At 43.6% G+C, this 19,887-nt stretch overlaps 1 protein-coding gene across 1 annotated transcript in view; it reads left to right on the top strand.

Moving 5' to 3' along the window:
* The first annotated feature begins 293 nt into the window (after positions 1-293).
* C13H10orf67 (chromosome 13 C10orf67 homolog) overlaps positions 294-19,887 on the top strand; it is a 106,637-nt gene continuing 87,043 nt past the window's right edge. The window contains exons 1-3 of the mRNA XM_042230387.1: positions 294-460; positions 14,652-14,772; positions 17,952-18,095. Coding sequence (XP_042086321.1) covers positions 294-460; positions 14,652-14,772; positions 17,952-18,095 — 432 coding nt within the window. The remainder of the gene's footprint in view (positions 461-14,651; positions 14,773-17,951; positions 18,096-19,887) is intronic.

Below are 19,887 nucleotides of genomic sequence, written 5' to 3'. Positions count from 1 at the left end.
CCACACCCCCTAGTGCATGAGCCTTGCGGGGGGCTGAGCTCAGAGCTTTCGCACAGGGGAAGGCACAGAGGGTTCGGAGCGTGGTGGGCTGCCGCCTGGTTATCTTCAGGAGTCCAGCTCTCCTGGGAATACGTCAGCGGTGGCCTGGCCCGTACACGTCCAGGACAGGAAGCCCTGAACCGGGTGGGCAGTGAAAAGGGCAGTCGGGCGACTCCCGGCCCGGCAGACCCCGGACCTCCAGCCGCGCCAGCGCCCCGGGATTCTGGCGCAAGGCCGGTTGCCCGGGAGTCGCCATGGCAACGGACGCCGGGTTCTGGATTTCGCAGGCGGCGCACAGCCTAGCGGCCACCTCCGCCGCTCCCATGGAGGTCTATGGCGACTGGGCGCCCGAAACCGAGGAGTGCTGGAGGATTATCAAGAATCTCGAGTCCACTCTTGAACAGTTCCGGCTCAGTCCCAGGTGACCGGCGCGACCTGCAGTGCCGGGGCCCGCGCCCCTGCCGGCGCTCCACCGCTCCCGGGTTCTCTAACTGCAAGCCCCAAGGCAGCTGTTTTGATATCTAAATAATACTACCGTGTACCAAGCACGGACTCTGGGGCCAGACTGCCTGGGTTCAAATCCTCATGACACTCTAAGGGCCCAAGACTTGGACGAGTTAGTCAACTTCTCTGTGCCTCCTTATCTCTTCAGGAAAACAGCCAAGATGGTGATGCCCAGCGCCTCCTTCACAGTTCATAGCGAACATTCAATGAGTCAGTCGAAGATCGACATACAAGTAGGGTCATAGTACCGTGGAAGTGTTTGCCAATATAGCTATCTTGTTCTTGACCCTTTTGAACAGTTTTTTCGTCTTATAATCCTTTGCCCTCCTCTGTCCCAGTTTTATTTGGATAATGTAGACCTGATGCTTGGGGTGGGGGAATGGGGAGGGAAGTATTTTTCTTTCTAAAAACCTTTTGAAATCCCGTAAATGGCCCTCACTAGGTTAACTGCTCTAGGTGCCCTAAGACAGGGAGCTTCTTGGTGCCAGGTGGGCTGGCTGAGACACCAGCCCTGCAACTGGCGTCTCCCTAGGGTAGGATGAAGGGCCCAGAGCCCCGTGGTGGGGTCTGACGCAGTGAGATGGCGCTGCCAGCCCAGCTGCCCCCGCTGAACTGTATTAAGTGAGTGCCTTTGTGAAAAGGGATGCGGGTGCACTCAGAACCCGGTTGACTGGTGGTGTGAAAGCACATATTGGCGGTAGCGGATGGTGGGCACGGTGTTGAACTGCTCTAGTTGTTGACTAAGAGAGATGAGTTCCTACCCTGGATTCCTTGGTGTTCCTGGTGGGGAGCTTCTCCAGCAAAATGCACTGGCTGTGCTCAGCAGCCACACCGACAGTGCCTGGGGCTCAGTCAGTGCTTGTCTGAATGAAGGAGCCGCGGACGCCCCTGTGAGTTTCTCTTCATCGGCAGGACCCAGGCCGGTGTTGGTGCTCTGATATCTGGTGTGTGTGGCAGAAGCTGCAGTCTTGTGGTGAGGAGAGAATCGGGCACTGGGGAGGCACCATTCAACAAACCGACAGAAGCCTGTCCTTTCTGAAGTTTACATCCTAGGCAGGAAACCAGCGATAAATAAGCCGACTCAGTAATAAAGTCAGTTAAGTGGTGGTGAGTGCTAAGGAGGAAACAGAGCAAAAGAAATAACGTGTGGAGTGGGGAAGGGGGTTGTAATTTTATTCTTTTGGTCATACCACGTGGAGTGTGGGGATCTGCCAAGGATGGAACCCAGCCTCCTGCCTTGGAAGTGCTGGGTCTTAACCTCTGGACCGCCAGGTAAGTCTCACAGGGTTTTAATTTTAGATTCTGTGGTCGAGAAAGACTTCTTGGAAATGACTTTGGGGAGAAGAACTGCAGACTTGAGGGGGGACCTTTCTCTCTATCAGGGAGCAAGTGTTCCAGGCAGAGGACAAGAAGTAAAGGAGAGTGGGCATAGGTGTCACAGGACCAGCAATGAGGCTGGTGTGGCTGGAGAAGCGTGATGGGGGAGAGCAGCGGTGATGAATGAGCTCAGAGGTAAGGGGATGGATCGTGCTCATGGTGTGGAACCTAGATCATTGTAAGGACTGCAGCACTGACCTTGAATGAGGTGGTCAGATGTGGTTTCCCAACACCCCCAAGCAATTCTCTTTGATTCTCAGCGGACAGTGATTGGGTGTGTCTTGTAGTTTGCTTATTTATTTATTTTACTTAAAGTATGGTTGCTGTACAATACTATGTATCATAAGTCACAGGTGAACAATAGAGTTATTCCTAATTTTTAAAGGTTATACTCCGTTTATAGTTATTATAAAATTTTGGCTATATTCCCCATGTTGTACAGTATATCCTTGTAGCTTAGTTCAGTCCAGTCGCTAGGTCGTGTCCAACACTTTGCGACCCCATGAGTTGCAGCACACCAGGCTTCCCTGTCCATCGCTAACTCCCAAAGCTTGCTCAAATTCATGTCCATCGAGTTGGTGATGCCATCCAACCATCTCATCCTCTGTCGTCTTTTCTCCTCCCACCTTCAGTCTTTCCCAGCATCAGGGTCTTTTCCAGTGAGTCAGTCCTTCGCATCAGGTGGCCAAAGTACTGGAGTTTCAGCTTCAGCATCAGTCCTTCCAATGAACATCCAGGACTGATCTCCTTTAAGATAGACTGGTTGGATCTCCTTGCAGTCCAAGGGACTCTCAAGAGTCTTCTCCAACACCATAGTTCAAAAGCATCAATTCTTCAGTGTTCAGCTTTCTTTATAGTACAACTCTCACATCCATACATGACCACTGGAAAAACCATAGCTTTGACTAGAGGGATCTTTGTTGGTAAAGTAATGTCTTTGCTTTTTAATATGCTGTCTAGGTTGGTCAGAGCTTTTCTTCCAAGGAGCAAGCATCTTTTAGTTTCATGGCTGCAGTCACCATCTGCAGTGATTTTGGAGCCCCCCCAAAAGAAACTCTCTCACTGTTTCCATTATTTCCCTATCTATTTGCCATGAAGTGATGGGACCGGATAGTTTGTATTATACTGCTTAATCCCCTACCCCTATCTTGCCCCTCCCTCTTTCTCTCTCCCCACTGGTAACCCTAATCTTTTCTTGTGTCCTGCAGTTTAACTGGAGATGGTGTCAGATTCACAGGTTAAGGGCTCAGCCCCACAAGACTGTCCCTGTCCTCCCTCTTGACAGGCTGATTGCAAGTCCAGGTTGTCACCTGTGCTTTTGACAACCAGGGCTAACTCAGAGATTCCTCGAGTTCAGTTAATTTGCTAGAGTGGCTCATAGAACTCAAGAAACCAGTTTACACACTTGGCTACTGGTTTATTACAAAGACTATTAAAGGACATGAATGAGCAGCCAGAGGAAGAGATACATAGGATGAGGTCTAGAGGGGGATTCTGTCCCTGCGGAATTTGGGGTGCACCCCATGAATTCATTCTTGTTTACCAACCTGGAAGTTCCCTAAACCCTATAATTCAGGGATTTTTACAAACTCTTCATTACACAGGCAAAATTGACCAAATCATTGACTTCTTGTGATTGATTCAACCTCCAGCCCTCTCTGGAAGTAAGGTTGGGGGAGGTGGGATTGGAAGTTCTAACCCTCTCCTTCTGGTTGTTCCCCTGGCAACCACCTCCATCCTTAGGGACTTTTCAAAAGTCACTTCATTAACACAAAATCAGGTGTGGTTGAAAGGGGCTTCTCATGAATAGCCAAAGACACCCAGTTCACCTTTTTCCCCTATTTCAGAAACTGAGGACAGCAGACCAAATATTACAATAAAAGATTCTTTCATTGTGCTTGTCGCTTAGGAAATTCCAAGGGTTTGGCTGCTGTGAGGCAAGAGGCATGGATGAAGACCAATATATGTATATTGTATATATATACAGATAGGGCTTCCCAGGAGGTGCAGTTAGTAAAGAATCCACTGAGGAAGATTCTCTGGAGTAAAAAATGCCAACCCACTCCAGTATTGTTGCCTGGAAAATTCCATGAACAGAGGACCTTGGCAGGCTACAGTCCATAGGGTCGCAAAGAGTCAGACACGGCTGAGCAACTGAGCATGCACATATCTATATCTATAAATTATAAAACACACTGCAGAGATGGGAAGACAGGAGGGGAATGGAGCAGAGGAATCACATTATCTGGTTTATCTTTCAACCAAATTATTCTGGCTATTGTTTTGATATTAGACTCTAGTGAGGGGAAACAATGGAAACAGTGAGAGACTTTATTTTCTTGGGCTCCAAAATCACTGCAGATGGTGACTGCACCCATGAAATTTAAAGATGCTTGCTTCTTGGAAGAAAAGCTATGACCACCCTAGACAGCATATTAAAAGGCAGAGACATTACTTTGCCAACAAAGGTCCATCTAGTCAAAGCTATGGTTTTTCCAGTGGTCATGTATGGATGTGAGAGTTATACTATAAAGAAAGCTGAGCACTGAAGAATTGATGCTTTTAAACTGTGGTGTTGGAGGAGACTCTTGAGAGTCCCTTGGACTGCAAGGAGACCCAACCAGTCCATCCTAAAGCAAATCAGTCCTGAATACTCATTGGAAGGACTGATGCTGAAGCTGAAACGCCAATACTTTGGCCACCTGATGCAAAGAACTGACTCATTGGAAAAGACCCTGATGGTGGGAAAGATTGAAGGTGGGAAGAGAAGGGGACACAGAGGATGAGATGGTTGGATGGCATCACCGACTCGATGGACATGAGTTTGAGCAAGCTCCAGGGTTGGTGTGCTGCAGCCCATGGGGTGGCCAAGTCAGATACAACTGAGTGAGGACAGGGGCAGAAAGAGGGAAACCAGTTAGGGGACTATGACAATAAGCCTCGTGGAAAATGACTGTGATGGTAGCAGTGGTTGGAGATCGTGAGACTAGTCAGATTCTAGATTTATGTTGAAAGTAGAACTGATAGGCACAGAGTGCGTAAGATTCGATTTTTTGAACTGACTAACTGGAAGGATGGAAGTGCCATGAGCTGGGATGAAGAAGATTGAGATGAATAGCTTTGTGGGGAATATCATAAGCTTACTTTTTTTTTTCCCCCTAATTTAGCTGCACCAGGGCTTAGTTGTGGTATGCAGGATCTATTTCCCTGACCAGGGCTTGAACCTGTATCCCCTGCATTGGGAACTCAGAATCTTAACCATTGGACCACAAGGGAAGTCCCTCAGAAGCTTACTTTTGGACATAATATCTTGGAAGTAACTCTTAGTCATCCATCTAGGCTTTTTGGTTGTATGAGTCCTTAGGGCAAGAACAATAGTTTACCCTGTATTCTTCTCAATTCTTGGTTAAGACACCTAAAAAGTTTAACATGCATATCTCATGTGTACGTAGGAGTTACCTAGGAAAAATGACTAAAACTCTAAGATGGCCCAAACCACCACCTTGAATACCATCTTCAGCTAAAGACAAAAGATGTTGAGTGGAGGGAAGCCAGTTATGGGAGGTTACCAAGAAGAGCAGTAAGGATAAGTTTTGTTATGCAGATTTTAATAAGTGCCTTCTCCATTAGTAAGATTCTCTTGTGAATTAGAATCATCTTCCTGGTAGGAGAGGAAGACACTTATAAGTGGAGATTTCCTTTATATTTCCTTTATAAATGTAAATTTCTCTTACAAACAGATAACTTCTATTCTGCTTCCAGGGTTTCCCCTGTGTCTGCAGTTTCTCAAAACAATTTACTCAAAACTGTTACAACCTCACCAGAGCCATGATAGGCTCAGAGAGGTGCACTAGGCCAAAAATAATCCTTGAGTCATGCTTCCGGGGCTTCCGGAGATGATAACTCTGGCCAGTCAGAGAGATGATAACTGGCCAATCAGAGGGATGATAACTGGCCAATCAGTAAATACCAGGAAACCCCTGCAGCCAATCAACCCTTGCCAACTCCCTGTCTTTGTTCTAAACTTATAAATACTGCTGTAAATCTGGGCTCGGGGCTCTTGTTCTACTCCACTGTGTTGGATGTGACAGGAGCCCTGGCTCGAGCTAGCAATAAACCCCTTTATGCTTTTGCATTGCTGTGGATGTCTTATTCTCTCAGTTTTGGGGGACTCAGACACTAGACAAAACAAAAACCATCCTTATGCTAAAGCATCATATTTAGGGGTGCTATATTCTGCTACCCTTCAAGCCTAAGGTTCAGAAGAGAGGTCCAGCCAGGTTGGATATACCAGTGTGGGAGTAATTGGCACACAAATGCACCTAGAAATGGGAGACTTGGTGAGATCACTCAGGAAATGACTGAAAAGAAGTGTGTGAACCTTGGGACACCTCAAACTTATATGTTCTTTCGAGAGGAAAAAAGTGGAAGCAGGAGTGCTTTGTTGTTTGTTTGTTTGTTCCCTTATTTGAAATTGAGCAAGGATGTCCCTTAGTGGTCCTGTGGTTAAGACTGAGCTTCCCGTGCAGTGGGTGCAGGTTCGATCCCTGATCGAGGAACTAAGGTCCTACATACCTAATAGTGTGGCTGAAAATAAATAAAAAATTTAAACTGGGCAATACACCATTGTGAAAATTTAGTGCACTTAATGCCACTTTCTTTGACTAATTCATTAATGAGCATTTGTTAAGATAGACTATTCTAGGATTTAGTGAGAAGTGTCACTGCCTTCTGTTAATAAATATTCATGGATCTGTTTTCTGTAATAAGACAACATGTTAATTTTGTATCTCATTTATTTAAAAAAAGAACCTGTAATTGCTATTTTTCCGAGACTGTGTTTTATGCATAACAACCAAGCTATTATTCAGAAATCAGATTGCTGAGGCTATAAATAAGGACTGTGTAGGAACCACTTAGCTAGTTTGTTGTGATGTGGGTTTCCATTCTAGGCAGAGGGGTTGTCATCTAAAATTAGAGACATTTGGAATTTAAGGGGAAGCTGAAGAATGAACTTTCATGTTTCACTTGGATTCTGAATGAGTCAGAACTTTCTGAATCAGTCATTCAGAAGGTTAGGACCAGTTAGGGATAGTAGAGCATAGACATGTTCTCACAAGGGATGGAGGATAAGACTCTCACTTCAGGCTTATGATTTTTTCTTTTCGGCTGCACTGTGTAGCTTGTGGTATCTTAGTTGCCCAACCAGGGATCGAACCAGTGCCCTTGGCCATGAGAATGTAGAGTCCTAACCCCTGAACTGCCAGGGAATTTACAGGCTTGTGATTTTTAGATGAATTACTTACAATCTTTGAGCCTCAGCTTCCATATCCTCAAAACAAAGAAAGGTAGATAACCTGAAAAGAGATTGTGTGTATTAAGACAGATGCCTTGACTAAGCACAGGGGACAAGTTAAGCACTCAGTTGTTAAAAAACAAAATTTAACTGAGTAGATTTGAAGATCTGGTTGGCTTTGTTAGGTGGTTCATGAATTGGACAGCATCCCATCCAGCAATTATAAGGGTGCTCCAAGGGGGCTGTACAAAATGGGAGGTTTTTAATAAAGGAAAGGGTGGGACAAGGGAGATGTTAGCATAAAGGAAAAAAGCAAGAAGAAAAAAAAGCATTGTTTTTAGGCCAGCACTTACCCTTGCAGGGCAAAGGGCAAGGCAGGGGTTTTATCATGCAGATTGTCTCTTCTTCCTCTGGGGGCAGAGTGGAGAGGGCCCACGCGACAGATGATCTTCTTGGTGCTGGCTAATTAAGGTTAACATTTCTGGGGAAAGTTGAAACCGAAATTCAGTCAGGTATTATGTCTGGATTTGGTATCATGCGCTTTAGAATAAGTAATGCCATTTTGAGCCTGTGGTTTTCTGTTTCACACAATAAATAGGCACTAATTTTATTTTTAACACCTGGAGGAGGTATCTATAAAATTCTTCAAACTGGTTTTAAAATATCAGACTGTATTACTGTAATATGATGGAACCAGAGAGAATAACTGAAAACATTATTCTAAGTTTCTAAATCATATCCTAAAGATACATGTATTGGGGGTGATTTTTTTTTTGCACTTCTATTCTTTTTCCAGCTTTGAGATATAACTGACATGTAACATTGTATATTTATCATAAAACCTGCTCACATTCATAACTTACCACCCACCCTAGATCTTTAGCTTAAAATGGGAAGGAAGGAAAGAACATACATGGTCAAGCTTATTGAAAGATGAAGCTGAGTAATAAATAGAAGCTGCTTGGTGCTAGGGAGGGGGAGGAATTGCATTTCTCAGCTGGAAGGATGAATCACGGAGGTCTGTTAAGTGGGAGGCATTGCAGAAAGAAACAGTTTTAAGTTTAGGTGGTGTTTGTATTTATCGTATTGATGCAGCACTCCTGGTTCAAACAGGAGATAGAAACCTCACCAGTGTTTGAACAAGGAACAAATATTTCTTGTTTCTTTAATGTTATTTATTTGTTTTTGGCTGTGCTGGGTCTTGGGTGCTTTGCGCTGCTTTGTCTAGTTTCAGTTGGCGGGGGCCACTCTTTGGTGAGATCCATCGGCTTTTCATTGCAGTGGCTTCTCTCGTTGTGGAGCGCAGGGTCTAGGCATGCAGGCCCAGTAGCTGTGGCTCCCAGACTCTAAAGCACAGGCTCAGCAGTCGTGGCACATGAGCTTAGTTGCTCTGCCGCATGTGGAATCTTCTCGGGCCAGGGATGGAACCCATGTCCCCTGTGCCACCAGGGAAGTCCTGTTTCTTGTTTCTAATTAAATATTAACAAGGATTTTTAGTTCAATTTAAAAAACCCTCTAAGCAGCATTGCAATAGCAAATGTAGCTGTGACCCCGAGGGCAGAAGAAGAGTAAATGCAGACAGAGCTAAGAATTTAAAAGGTCCCCCACTCCCACCAAACGCTGAGATTAAGACCTCTTGGGAGAGGATGTGGCTGGTGGTAGAGACACTTGCCAGAGGGTGCTGGCCAGAGCTGGTCCCTGGGCATGACTTGTTGTGTGGCCATGGTGAACTTGGTGAAAGATACAGACAGGCCAAGGTTTTTTATGTAGCTGGGAAATCCAAATAGTCATTCCTGAAGGTTCTGAGCCCTCAAAAGTCCTGCCTTTTCGGGGAGGTTGGTTGTATTTTTTCATTAATCTTTCCTATTGAATGTGGAAATGCTCAGAGTCACTCCAGAGAATCTCCTAAGTTCCAGACGTAGTCCTTGACTCCACTGTGTACCAACAACCTGCTTTCCTGATGATCAAAATTAATCACTTCAACCAGTAGTGTGCCCCTTTTCTCTGCCTTTGATTTAGTGGTGTAAGGATCACACGGTGGTCAGACGCCAGTTCAATTCACTCTCATCTATTTCAGTAGAACCATTGTTGTGCTTCCCAGTACAAGCAATCTCCCTTTGGGAACTAAGACCTCCAAGCCAGTAGGTCGTAAAGTTTCTGGGAAAGGAAGCAATGATTTCAGGGGTGGGTTATTAGGTATAATAGTGAGAGGCGCCTCTTGCATTTTTACCAAGATTCTTGGACCTACAGCTGTGGGAAAGATGGTCCCATGTGCTGAGTGAAGGAGAAGAAGAATATCTCTCCCACCATTTCTGCATTCTTGGCTGAGCCCCCCCTCCCCCCATAATAAAAGATTAACTGGAGAAAAAAATAACAAGTTTAATAACATCTATTACTCCTGTGTACAAGGGAGATACCCGGGAAAACGGAGTAACTCCTTGAAATGGTTCAAACCACTACCTTAAATAGAATCTCTACCTAAAGACAAAAACAGATGTTGGGAGCCAGTTATGGAAAGTTCCAGAAAAAGCACAGTAAACAGGGGGATGGTTGTAATGCTGGTTTAAGCTCATGCCTTCTCCATTGATAAGAGTTTCTAGAAATTTATGCCTAAAATACTGACAGTTCTTACTGAGTGGAATTGGCAGAATCTGAGCTTGCTTGAAGGTTGCATCTAACTTTTAAAAAATAGTTTACTTTGAAATAATTTCAAATATACAGAAAAGTTGTCAGAACAGAACTAAGAACTCTTCACCTAGATTCAGTTCCCAACATTTTCCCATGTTTGTTTTCTCTCTTCTTCCTCCTCACCCCCGCCTCTATACACACACACACACACACACTCACACACACACACACACACTCACACTCACACTCACCCAGACATTCATTATCATCAGTCTTTTTAGAACCTTCTGAGATCCTGTTACAGACATGTTTCCCATTAAGTGTGAATTTCCTAAGCATTCAAGTGTGTTTTTCCTAAAACGGATACTTTTTCCTGCATGACCAGCACACACTCTCAAATCAGCGGATCCACACTGCATGGCCCTATCGCAGCCTCCTTTCAAGCTGGGCCAAGAGTACCAGCAATGACTTTTTTTCCCTTTCTGGTCCAGGATCCTATCTAGCAGTGTGTGTTGTCTTTAGCCATCCTGTCGCCTCAGACACGTCCGACAGGAAGAGTTCCTCAGCCTCTCCCCACTGTTCATGTCCTTGACACTTTTTTTAAAAAAGTACAGACCTTCTGTAGCATGACCAGCGCTACCTGGGTCCATCTTCTGTTTCCTTATAACCAGACTCAGGCCATGCGTTCTTGGTAGGAGTGCCACAGAAGTGAAGCTGCGTATTCTCAGGGCATCAGTTGAGCCAGGGGAGGTCATTCAGTCTATTCCCTCATTGGTGCTTTCACCTTGACCTTGCTGGGTTGGTGTCTCCCAGGTCTGCCATAAATTCACCATTCTTCTCTTTGTAATAAATTACTATTTTGTGTGTAGGGAGTGTGTTTGTGTGGTAAGTTGCTTCAGTTGTGTCCAACTCTTAGCGACCCTGTGGACTGTAGACCGCCACACTCCTCCGTCCATGGGATTCTCCAGGCAAGAGTACTGGAGTGGGCTGTCATGCCCTCTTCCAGGGGATCTTCCGGACCCAGAGATCGAACCCATGTCTCCCATCTCCAACACTGGCAAGCAGGTTCTTTACCATTAGCACCACCTGTAGGGCCTAAGTATTACAAAATTTCCTTTTCCTCCCCTGCCTCCAACTTTATTGAGATATAACTGACACAGAACACTGTAAGTTTGAGGTATACAGTGTGATGATTTGGCCCATTTTTATATTGTAAATAATTATCACAATAAGGTTATTTGAAACATTCATCATCTCCCATAGTTACTTTTGTGTGTATGAAAACATTTCAAATTGACTCTCTTAGCAACTTTCAAGTGTACAGTACAGTATTATTAACTGTAATCATCATGCTGTACATATATCCCAGTGCTCATTCATCTTATAACTGAAAGGTTTTACCCTCTGGCGAATATCCCCCCATTTCCTTTACCCTCAGCCTGTGGCAACTGTCTCCGTACTCTCTGTTTCTATGAGTTTGACTTTTTTAGATTCCACATATAAATGCAATCAAACAGTTGTCTTTCTCAGTCTGCCTAATTTCACTTATGTAATGGCCTCAAGGTTCATCTGTGTTATTGCAAATAACAGGAATTCATTTTCTTTTTTCATGACTTTTCGCTGTGCACACATATGCACACACTACATTTTCTATTTTTTGATGTTTATTTTTTATTTATCTGTCTGTTTGGTTGCACAGGACTTAGCTGGGGCTCACAGGATCTTCGATCTTCGTTGAGGCCTGAGGGATCTGTAGTTGAGGCATATGAGATCTTTCAGTTGTGGCATGTGGGAATCTAGTTCCCTGATCAGGGATTGAACCCTGGCCCCCTGCATTGGGAGCATGGAGTCTTACCCCCTGGACCACCAGGGAAGTCCACTACCTTTTCCTTATCCATTCATCTGTCAGTGGACCCCTGGCTATTGTGAATAACATCGCAGTGAACATGAGAGTGCAGGTAGCTCCTCGGGATAGTGGTTTTGTTTCCTTTGGATATATGCTCAGAAGTGAGACTGCTGGATTATATAGTAGTGTTGTTCAATTTTTCAACAAAATTTCCTTTTCCTAAGCAAACTTCCGCTGACGAGCTGCAGCCTTTCAGCTAAGCTTAACCCTAGCTGCCATTGATGGCTTGCACCCTGCTCCATCACCTCTGTAGTGGCTGCCCACTGGTGGTTCTCTATTTTCACCATGCTTTTCTACGTTTACTAGAGCGTCTCATTCTCATTTGGACTGCTAGATTCCTGTTTTATTCAATAGGCTGTAATCTGATACTTTCATCATTTATTTTGATGCTCAAATTGTCCCAGATATGGCCAGTGGGAATCTCTTCAGTCTAGTTTCTGTCTCTATCATTTTTTTTTTCACTCTTTCCCAACTTTTTGGAATAACAAGATGTTCCAGGCTCATTTTATGTTTTTGTTCTCCCAGCTTTGAAACCAGCCATTTTCCCAAGAAGCCCTGGTTCCTTTTAATGCAGAATGGTATTTAAAAAATCAACATCTGTGTTTTTGGTGTGTTCATTGCTCCTGGGGTATCATCGCTTCTAGGTTCTCACACTGGACAGAACTAGAAACAAATGTCCATCAGTATGTGCACACGTACGTATGCACATATTTGTACCTATCACTATTTATCTATGCACATAATTATAAAAACCCTGCCTCCATACCCAAACTTCCAGTTCTGTTACATTGTCTCAGGGTATATCCTATTCTACTTCATTTTTATGTTTGTAAATTTCATTTCTGGAACTGGAGAACTTGACTTCTGTCGCCTTCAGTGCATTTACATATTTGTTCAACTTATTCAGTCTCCCAGCCATGTTGCTTTGTTTTGTTTTTGCTCCCACCACTAGGCATACAGGATCTTGGTTTCCCAGCCAGAGAAGGAGGCTACTCCCTTTGCATTGGAAGCCCGGGGTTTTAACCACTGGACCGCCAGGGAAGTGCCTGTGTCCATCTTTTTAAAAGTGTATCATCTGTGCACTGGCTTTGCCCTCTGGCTGACCCCCTTGTGGTCACCAGACAACTGTGCCAGTTCCTGGCCTCATTTCCACATGTGGCAGTGTCCAGAGTCACAGACGGGACCTCTCCCCTGGTGCTCCTGTGTAAAAAGCTTTGCATGCCCCCGACAGGCCTTTTCTCCTATCACGCTCCTCAGAACCGAGTCCCACTCCCACTCCTAAAATACCTGCCCAGAAGATCGGGATCACTGCGGTGGGCTGAGACCACACAAGTGTTGCCCTTGATACTGGGCATTTCCTCACCCTTCCCTGAGTTCTGTAGGAGATGTCTGAGGCTCTGCCAGCAGTAAAAAGAGGGAGATTGCCGTGGGGTACCCCCCAGCATGGTCTGCTCCAACTGGTCAGCAGACAAGGGAGGGCAGAGCATGGATGCTCTCTCTACAGAGGCTGCACTGAAAAGCCTGGGAATGTTCCTCAGGCGTTCCTGGTTCTCTTTTTTTAGCTGACATTTTAGAAACCAGTGCTTGTGGTAAGTTTGGTCAAATTGACAAAGGATATCTAGAAACTTGGCCTTCTTGTTATGGTTTGAGATGTCAGTTATTAAACGTCTGCAGGAGGATTTTACAAAATACTTCTTTTCGCTTTGATTTGGCGGGGGGTAACTGAGTTTAAAACCAAATATAATAGAGTGGTGTGATTATCTTAAAGAAGTAGTTCTCAAATTTTTGTTTTGTTTTGTTTCAGGATCTCTTTACAGTCTTAAAAATTATTGAGGCCCTCAAAGATCTTTAGTTTATGTTTTACTTATTCATAGTTGCCATATTAGAAATTTTAAAGGAGAAACGTTTGAAATAATGATAAACCGATTCTGTATAAGTAATCTATTTTAAAGAAAATTGAGCTCTTTTCAAAACAGAATCTTTAATGAGAATAGTATCGTTTATATTTTTGCAAATCTTTTTTGCCTGGCTTAATGGAAAATAGCTGAATATCTCCTCTCTGCTTCTGCATTCATCGGTCATCCAGGCACATAACCTGTAGCTTCTGGAACTCCACTGAACACTTGGGAGAGAATGATAGCAGAAAAGATAAATCCAATCGTAATAATATTATGAAAATAATTTTGACCTGTGGATTCCTTGAGTGTTCTGGAAACTCCAGGAGTTCTCAGACAACATTTTCAGAACCTCTACCTAAAAGGAATTTTGCTTGCTATGCCCACGCATGATTTACAATAACCTCAAGCAGCAGCATACATAAAACAGTGGATGAGAGTTTAAAAGGAGGCTCATAAATTGGTCATGTCTCAGAAAATGGAAGTCAGATCAGTGTAGCAATGTGAGATAGTTCAGAGAATCTGAAAATCCAACAGAGACCTAGGGAAAACCCCAAATCATGAGTAGATAATTAAGTGGTTTTCTCATTTCACCAATCCTTTGAATCTTTAAAATATGATTTACACAAAATATGTGTAAATATATATCACTGCTGCTGCTGCTAAGTCACTTTAGTTGTGTCCGACTCTGTGCGACCCCATAGATGGCAGCCCGCCAGGCTCCCCCATCCCTGGGATTCTCCAGGCAAGAACACTAGAGTGGGTTGCCCTTTCCTTCTCCAATGCATGAAAGTGAAAAGTGAAAGTGAAGACACTCAGTCATGTCTGACTCTTAGCGACCCCATGGACTGCAGCCTACCAGGCTCCTCCACCCATGGGATTTTCCAGGCAAGAGTACTGGAGTGGGGTGCCGTTGCCTTCTCTGAATATATATCACTGAATATATCTTTAAGGTAATATCTATTATATAAAGCACATTTAATCTCCCCCCTCTTTTATTTTTCAGATTTACCATTTCAGATGATTTGAAGGTTGGCTTTTTCAGCACAGACCATGCCACTCAGACAGATTCCAGTGAGATTCTGCCATTGAAAGAGTTGAGCTTAGCTACACAAAATCTAGTGCAGGTAAATCCGGATTTATTTAGAAACTCCTGAGATAATTTGTATTATTTGCCTTCATGTTTCTTTCATTGACAAAAGTAGAATGATTAACATTTTTAAAATATTAGCATCTTCAATAAACTGAGGTGGATAACAGTTGTGTGTGTGTTTTAATTAATAGTATAAACAACTACTTCAGGGCATGGCTACCCACTCCAGTGTTCTTGTCTGGAGAATCCCATGGACAGAGGAGCCTAGCAGGCTACAGTCCATTGGGTCGCAAAGAGTCGGAGACAACCGAAGTGACTGAGCGTGCAGCATACACGCTGCTTCTATCTGGGGCTTCCCAGGTGGCCCTAGTGGTGAAGAACCTGCCTGCCTATGCAGGAGACATAGGAGATGTGTGCTCCATCCCTGGGTTGAGAAGATCCCCTGGAGGAGGAAATGGTAACCCACTCCAGTACTTTTCCCTGGAGAATCCCATGGACAAAGGGGCCTGGCGGGCTACAGTCCCTAGGGGTGCAAAGAGTCGGACACAACTGAAGCCACTTAGCACGCACCCACTACTTCTATTTGCATCCTATTTATGTCATATATGTTAACTTTTTTTTTCTTCCTGGACTGCATGGTTTGCAGGGTCTTAGTTCCCCGACCAGAGAGAGATTAAGCCTGGGTTCTGACAGTGGAAGCCAGGGTCCTAACCACTGGGCCACCAGGGAAGTCCTTATGTTAACTTGTTTAGTGAAATGTTTTCTTACTCTCTCTGTAATTTTTTTGCCATCTGTGAACATTTTCTGTTTAGGATACTTTAAAAATTTTATAAAGTATTTTTGGCATGTAGAAAAATGTTGAGAATCATATAATGAATAACTGTGTCACCCATTGTCAGGGAGGAAGAAATTTTCCTCTATCCCCCTAAATTCTTCTGGCTAAGCTAAAAATTGAATTGATATGAGACAGATTAACAGAAAATCCAACAAAAACTTAAGTACCATATACATAGGGGAGACCCAGGAAAATTGAGTAAGTTGTCTAAATAACCAAAGGTCTCACCTTCACGTAAAGACAGAAGAGGATGTTGAGGGTAATGGTATGGGACTTCAAGGAGAGGAAGGCAATTCACGTGAAGATGGAAAAGCAAATGTCTGTAAACTAACGTTTGCTGGGCCTGCAGAGACAGTGAGACACAGAGAGAAACTTTAGCACAATTTGCTGGGTTCCTATCTGTCTACACACCTGTTGTTTGTCAGTTGCCAAGTTGTGTCCAGCTGTTCTTGACCCCATGGACTGCAGCACGCCAGGCTTCCCTGTCCTTCACTGTCTCCCAGAGTTTGCCCAAGTTCATGTCCACTGAATCAGTGATGCCATCCAACCATCTCATCCTCTGTCTGCACACCTAGTTCATGTTATAATACAGGTATCTACGATGCTAACTCCCTTCCTGAAGCAGGTCCTCCATCTCATTCTTTTAGGAAGTTAAGGGAAAGTTTATGGGTTCTTCCTGAGTCTTTGGGTCCTTAAAAATAATCAGCCTAAATAAATACTCTTGCCAAAGAAACAGTTTGTGATGGCACATTTTGCTCCCCTGTACCACTATACACCTTTGTCAAATCTGATGCATATGTCCGTGCTAAGTCACTTCAGTCATGTCTCATTCTGTGCGATCCCATGTGTGAACAACTCTGTAGCTTGCCAGACTCCTCTGTTTATGGGTTTCTCCAGGTAAGAATACAAGAGTGGGTTGCCACGCCCTCTTCCAAGGGAACTTCCTGACCCAGGGATCAAACCCTCATTTCTGAACGTCTCCTGCATTGGCAGACCAGCACTTTACCACTAGTGCCACCTGGGAAGCTGCAAGTCTTAATATTCTATCATATTCCTTTGGGACTTTAAAAAAACTTTTTTTGAAGTGGTGCTTCTGCGGTGGTCCAGTGGCTGGAACTCCAAGCTCCCAATGCAGAAGGTCCAAGTTCGATCCCTGATCAGGGAACTAGATCCCACGTGCCACAACTAAAGACCCAGTGCAGCCAAATAAGTTTTTTAAAAAAATAAAATAAGTAAATAAAAAATAAAATAAAATTTTATTGAAGTATAGTTTATTTACAGTGTTGTGTTTCTTTCCTCTATACAGCAAAGCCTTGGTGCTTTTTTTGATTGTAAAGAAACAGAACATTTCATAGACATCAGATATTAAGAGTTATTATTAAAAGTACTAACCAATAAAGCAGTGACATAGAGTGGTATACTACTGTAAATAGTATTTTGCTTCTGCTTTTTCACTTAGTAACATAACTTGGAAATCAGTTATATACATTGGTGCATAAAGAGCTTCTTCATCGATTTTACAAGTACATCATACCACAAACTGGCATCATTTATTTAGCTATCCTCTCCTGATGGACATTTTGGTCATTTCAGATCTCTTTATCACGATGAATAATTCTGTACGTACTCACATGCCAGTAAATCTGGGGTGTAAATTCTTAAAAGTGAAACATCTGAGTCAGAGGATGCATGCATTAGTCATTTTGGAGGATGTTGCCAAATTGCCCTGCATAGAAATTATACCAGTTACACTCCCACTTTGGAGGGTGTCTCTTTTCCCACACACTTCCCAATGTATTGTATTTTTTTTTCTTTTTTACTGCGTTCTGTGGCATGGGGGTTCTTATTTCCCAGACCAGGGATAGAACCAGTGGCCCCTGAAGTGGGAGTGCAAAGTCTTAACCACTGGACCGCCAGGGAAGTCCCAAGGGATAACTTATTCTCTCTGGTGGCTCAGATGGTAAAGAATCTGCCTGCAACATAGGAAACCGGGGTTTTTTGATCCCTGGGTCGGGAAGATTCCCCTGGAGAAGGGAATGGCAACCCACTCCAGTATTCTTGCCTGGAGAATTCCATGGACAGAGGAGCCTGGCGGGTTACAGTCATAGGGTTGCAAAGAGTCAGATGTGACTGAACAGCTAATACTACTATGGGAGGAAACTGCTGGAAGCCTCCTTTTCCTTCCTCCATCAGCATCTGTTAGTTCTGCAGATTAACTGGAGCTCCCCAACGCACATGACTCTGGAGATGCAATCTTAGATTCAGGACAGGCCCCTGACCAGGTGCCCAAGTTTTCTGCCCAGAACCAGGCCAGGTGTTAGAATCTTTACACAGAGTGCCCTTAAGCTCTATAATGACCTATGTTTTCCCACTTTTAGATTACTAAATCCCTACAGGTGGATTTTGGGTTCCTCAAGCAATTGATTCAACTGAGATTTGAGGACCGTCTTAAAGAGGAATCTTACAGACTCTTCGCTTCTCTACGTGACAGGATCATGACCATTGAAAAACATTACCAACAGGTAGAAGTTCTCTCATTTCCTCTGTTTTAAAAGTATTAATTTTGTGGATTAATTTTGTGTTTAGTTGTGTAGGCACTACAGTTTTTAGCTTGGCAACTTATGAGGGTAATTTAATTTGTATATGTTGTCTCTAATGATAGTTACAGGGCTTCCCTAGTGGCTCAGATGGTTAAGAATCTGCCTGCAATGTGGGAGACCTGGGTTCAATCCTTGGGTTGGGAAGATCTCCTGGAGAAGGAAATGGTAACCCACTCCAGTATTCTTGCCTGGAGAATCCCTGTGGACAGAGGAGCCTGGCGGCCTACAGCCCATGGGCTCACAAAGAGTCGGACACGACTGAGTGACTAAGCACAGCACATGATAGTTACATAAACTGTGGCACTTATAACTTTACTATGTGCAGGAAGGTTTGTGTGTAGTCTGTGTACAAACTCATTTAAGCCTCACAACTAACCTGATGCAGTACATACAATTATTATACAGATGAGATCTGTATTATACAGATACAAAGGAGGAAACCAAGGCACAGAAAGGTTAATTCACCTGCTCAGTGTCACTGGTTAAGAAACCACTGGGGTTTAGATTCTAGGTCAGACAGCTTCATGCTTGAGTTCCAGCCTTTAACTGTAATTTTATATGATGTTATTTGTGCTTTAATGGCTCTGTAGAAGCCAAAGACATGAAAACTCTGCTGTTCTGAGGAATTCCCCAAAATCTTTGATCATGTTAGCATATTTATCTGTCATTAAAAATGGGCATTAGTGTTGCTTTTCTGCAATAAAATAAAATACGTGTTGTTGGCCCCACCATTTTTTTAAAGTATTTTTAAAAATATGGACCATTTTTAAAGTCTCTGTTGAATTTGTTACAATATTGCTTCTGTTTCTTGAGGGGGAGGGGGTTGGCCCCAAGGCATTTGGGTTCTTAGCTCTCTGACCAGGGATTGAACTCGCACCCCTTACATTTAAGGTGAAATCTTAACCACTGGACCACCAGGGAAGTCTCCAGAGAAACTTTTAATGCATTTCCTCTTTAAGTCCCCCAACAATCCTCAAGTAGAAATCCTGTTATCCCTACCTTACAGATAAGGAAATTTGCTTAAAATGTAAGCGTGCTTAAAGTCAGGCAGGTTAAGTTCTTGCTTAATGTCAGAAAGATGGTAAGTTGCACAGTGACATTGAAATCCAGTTCTGTCTGATTCTGAAGCCCACTGATTGTTTACACTCCATGCTGGAAGCAAAATTGATAACAGAATCAAGAGTATTTTTAAAATATTTTCTATCTTTCATTTTTATGCATAACAGATAGGACTAAATAATTTGATTAATCAGAAAATCTATTTCTGCTTTATTGACTATGCCAAAGCCTTTGACTGTGTGGATCACAACAAACTGTGAAAAATTCTGAAAGAGATGGGAATACCAGACCACCTGACCTGCCTCTTGAGAAACCTATATGCAGGTCAGGAAGCAACAGTTAGAACTGGACATGGAACAACAGACTGGTTCCAAATAGGAAAAGGAGTACGTCAAGGCTGTATATTGTCACCCTGCTTATTTAACTTATATGCAGAGTACATCATGAGAAATGCTGGGCTGGAAGAAGCACAAGCTGGAATCAAGATTGCCAGGAGAAATATCAATAACCTCAGATATGCAGATGACACCACCATCATGGCAGAAAGTGAAGAAGAACTAAAGAGCCTCTTGATGAAAGTGAAAGAGGAGAGTGAAAAAGTTGGCTTAAAGCTCAACATTCAGAAAACGAAGATCATGGCATCTGGTCCCATCAC

Source organism: Ovis aries, chromosome 13 (genome assembly GCF_016772045.2).
Source record: "Ovis aries strain OAR_USU_Benz2616 breed Rambouillet chromosome 13, ARS-UI_Ramb_v3.0, whole genome shotgun sequence".
NCBI classification, from domain to species: Eukaryota; Metazoa; Chordata; class Mammalia; order Artiodactyla; family Bovidae; genus Ovis; species Ovis aries.
The sequence above is the reverse complement of the archived record's forward strand: the minus strand, read 5'-3'. Positions and strand labels throughout refer to the sequence as shown.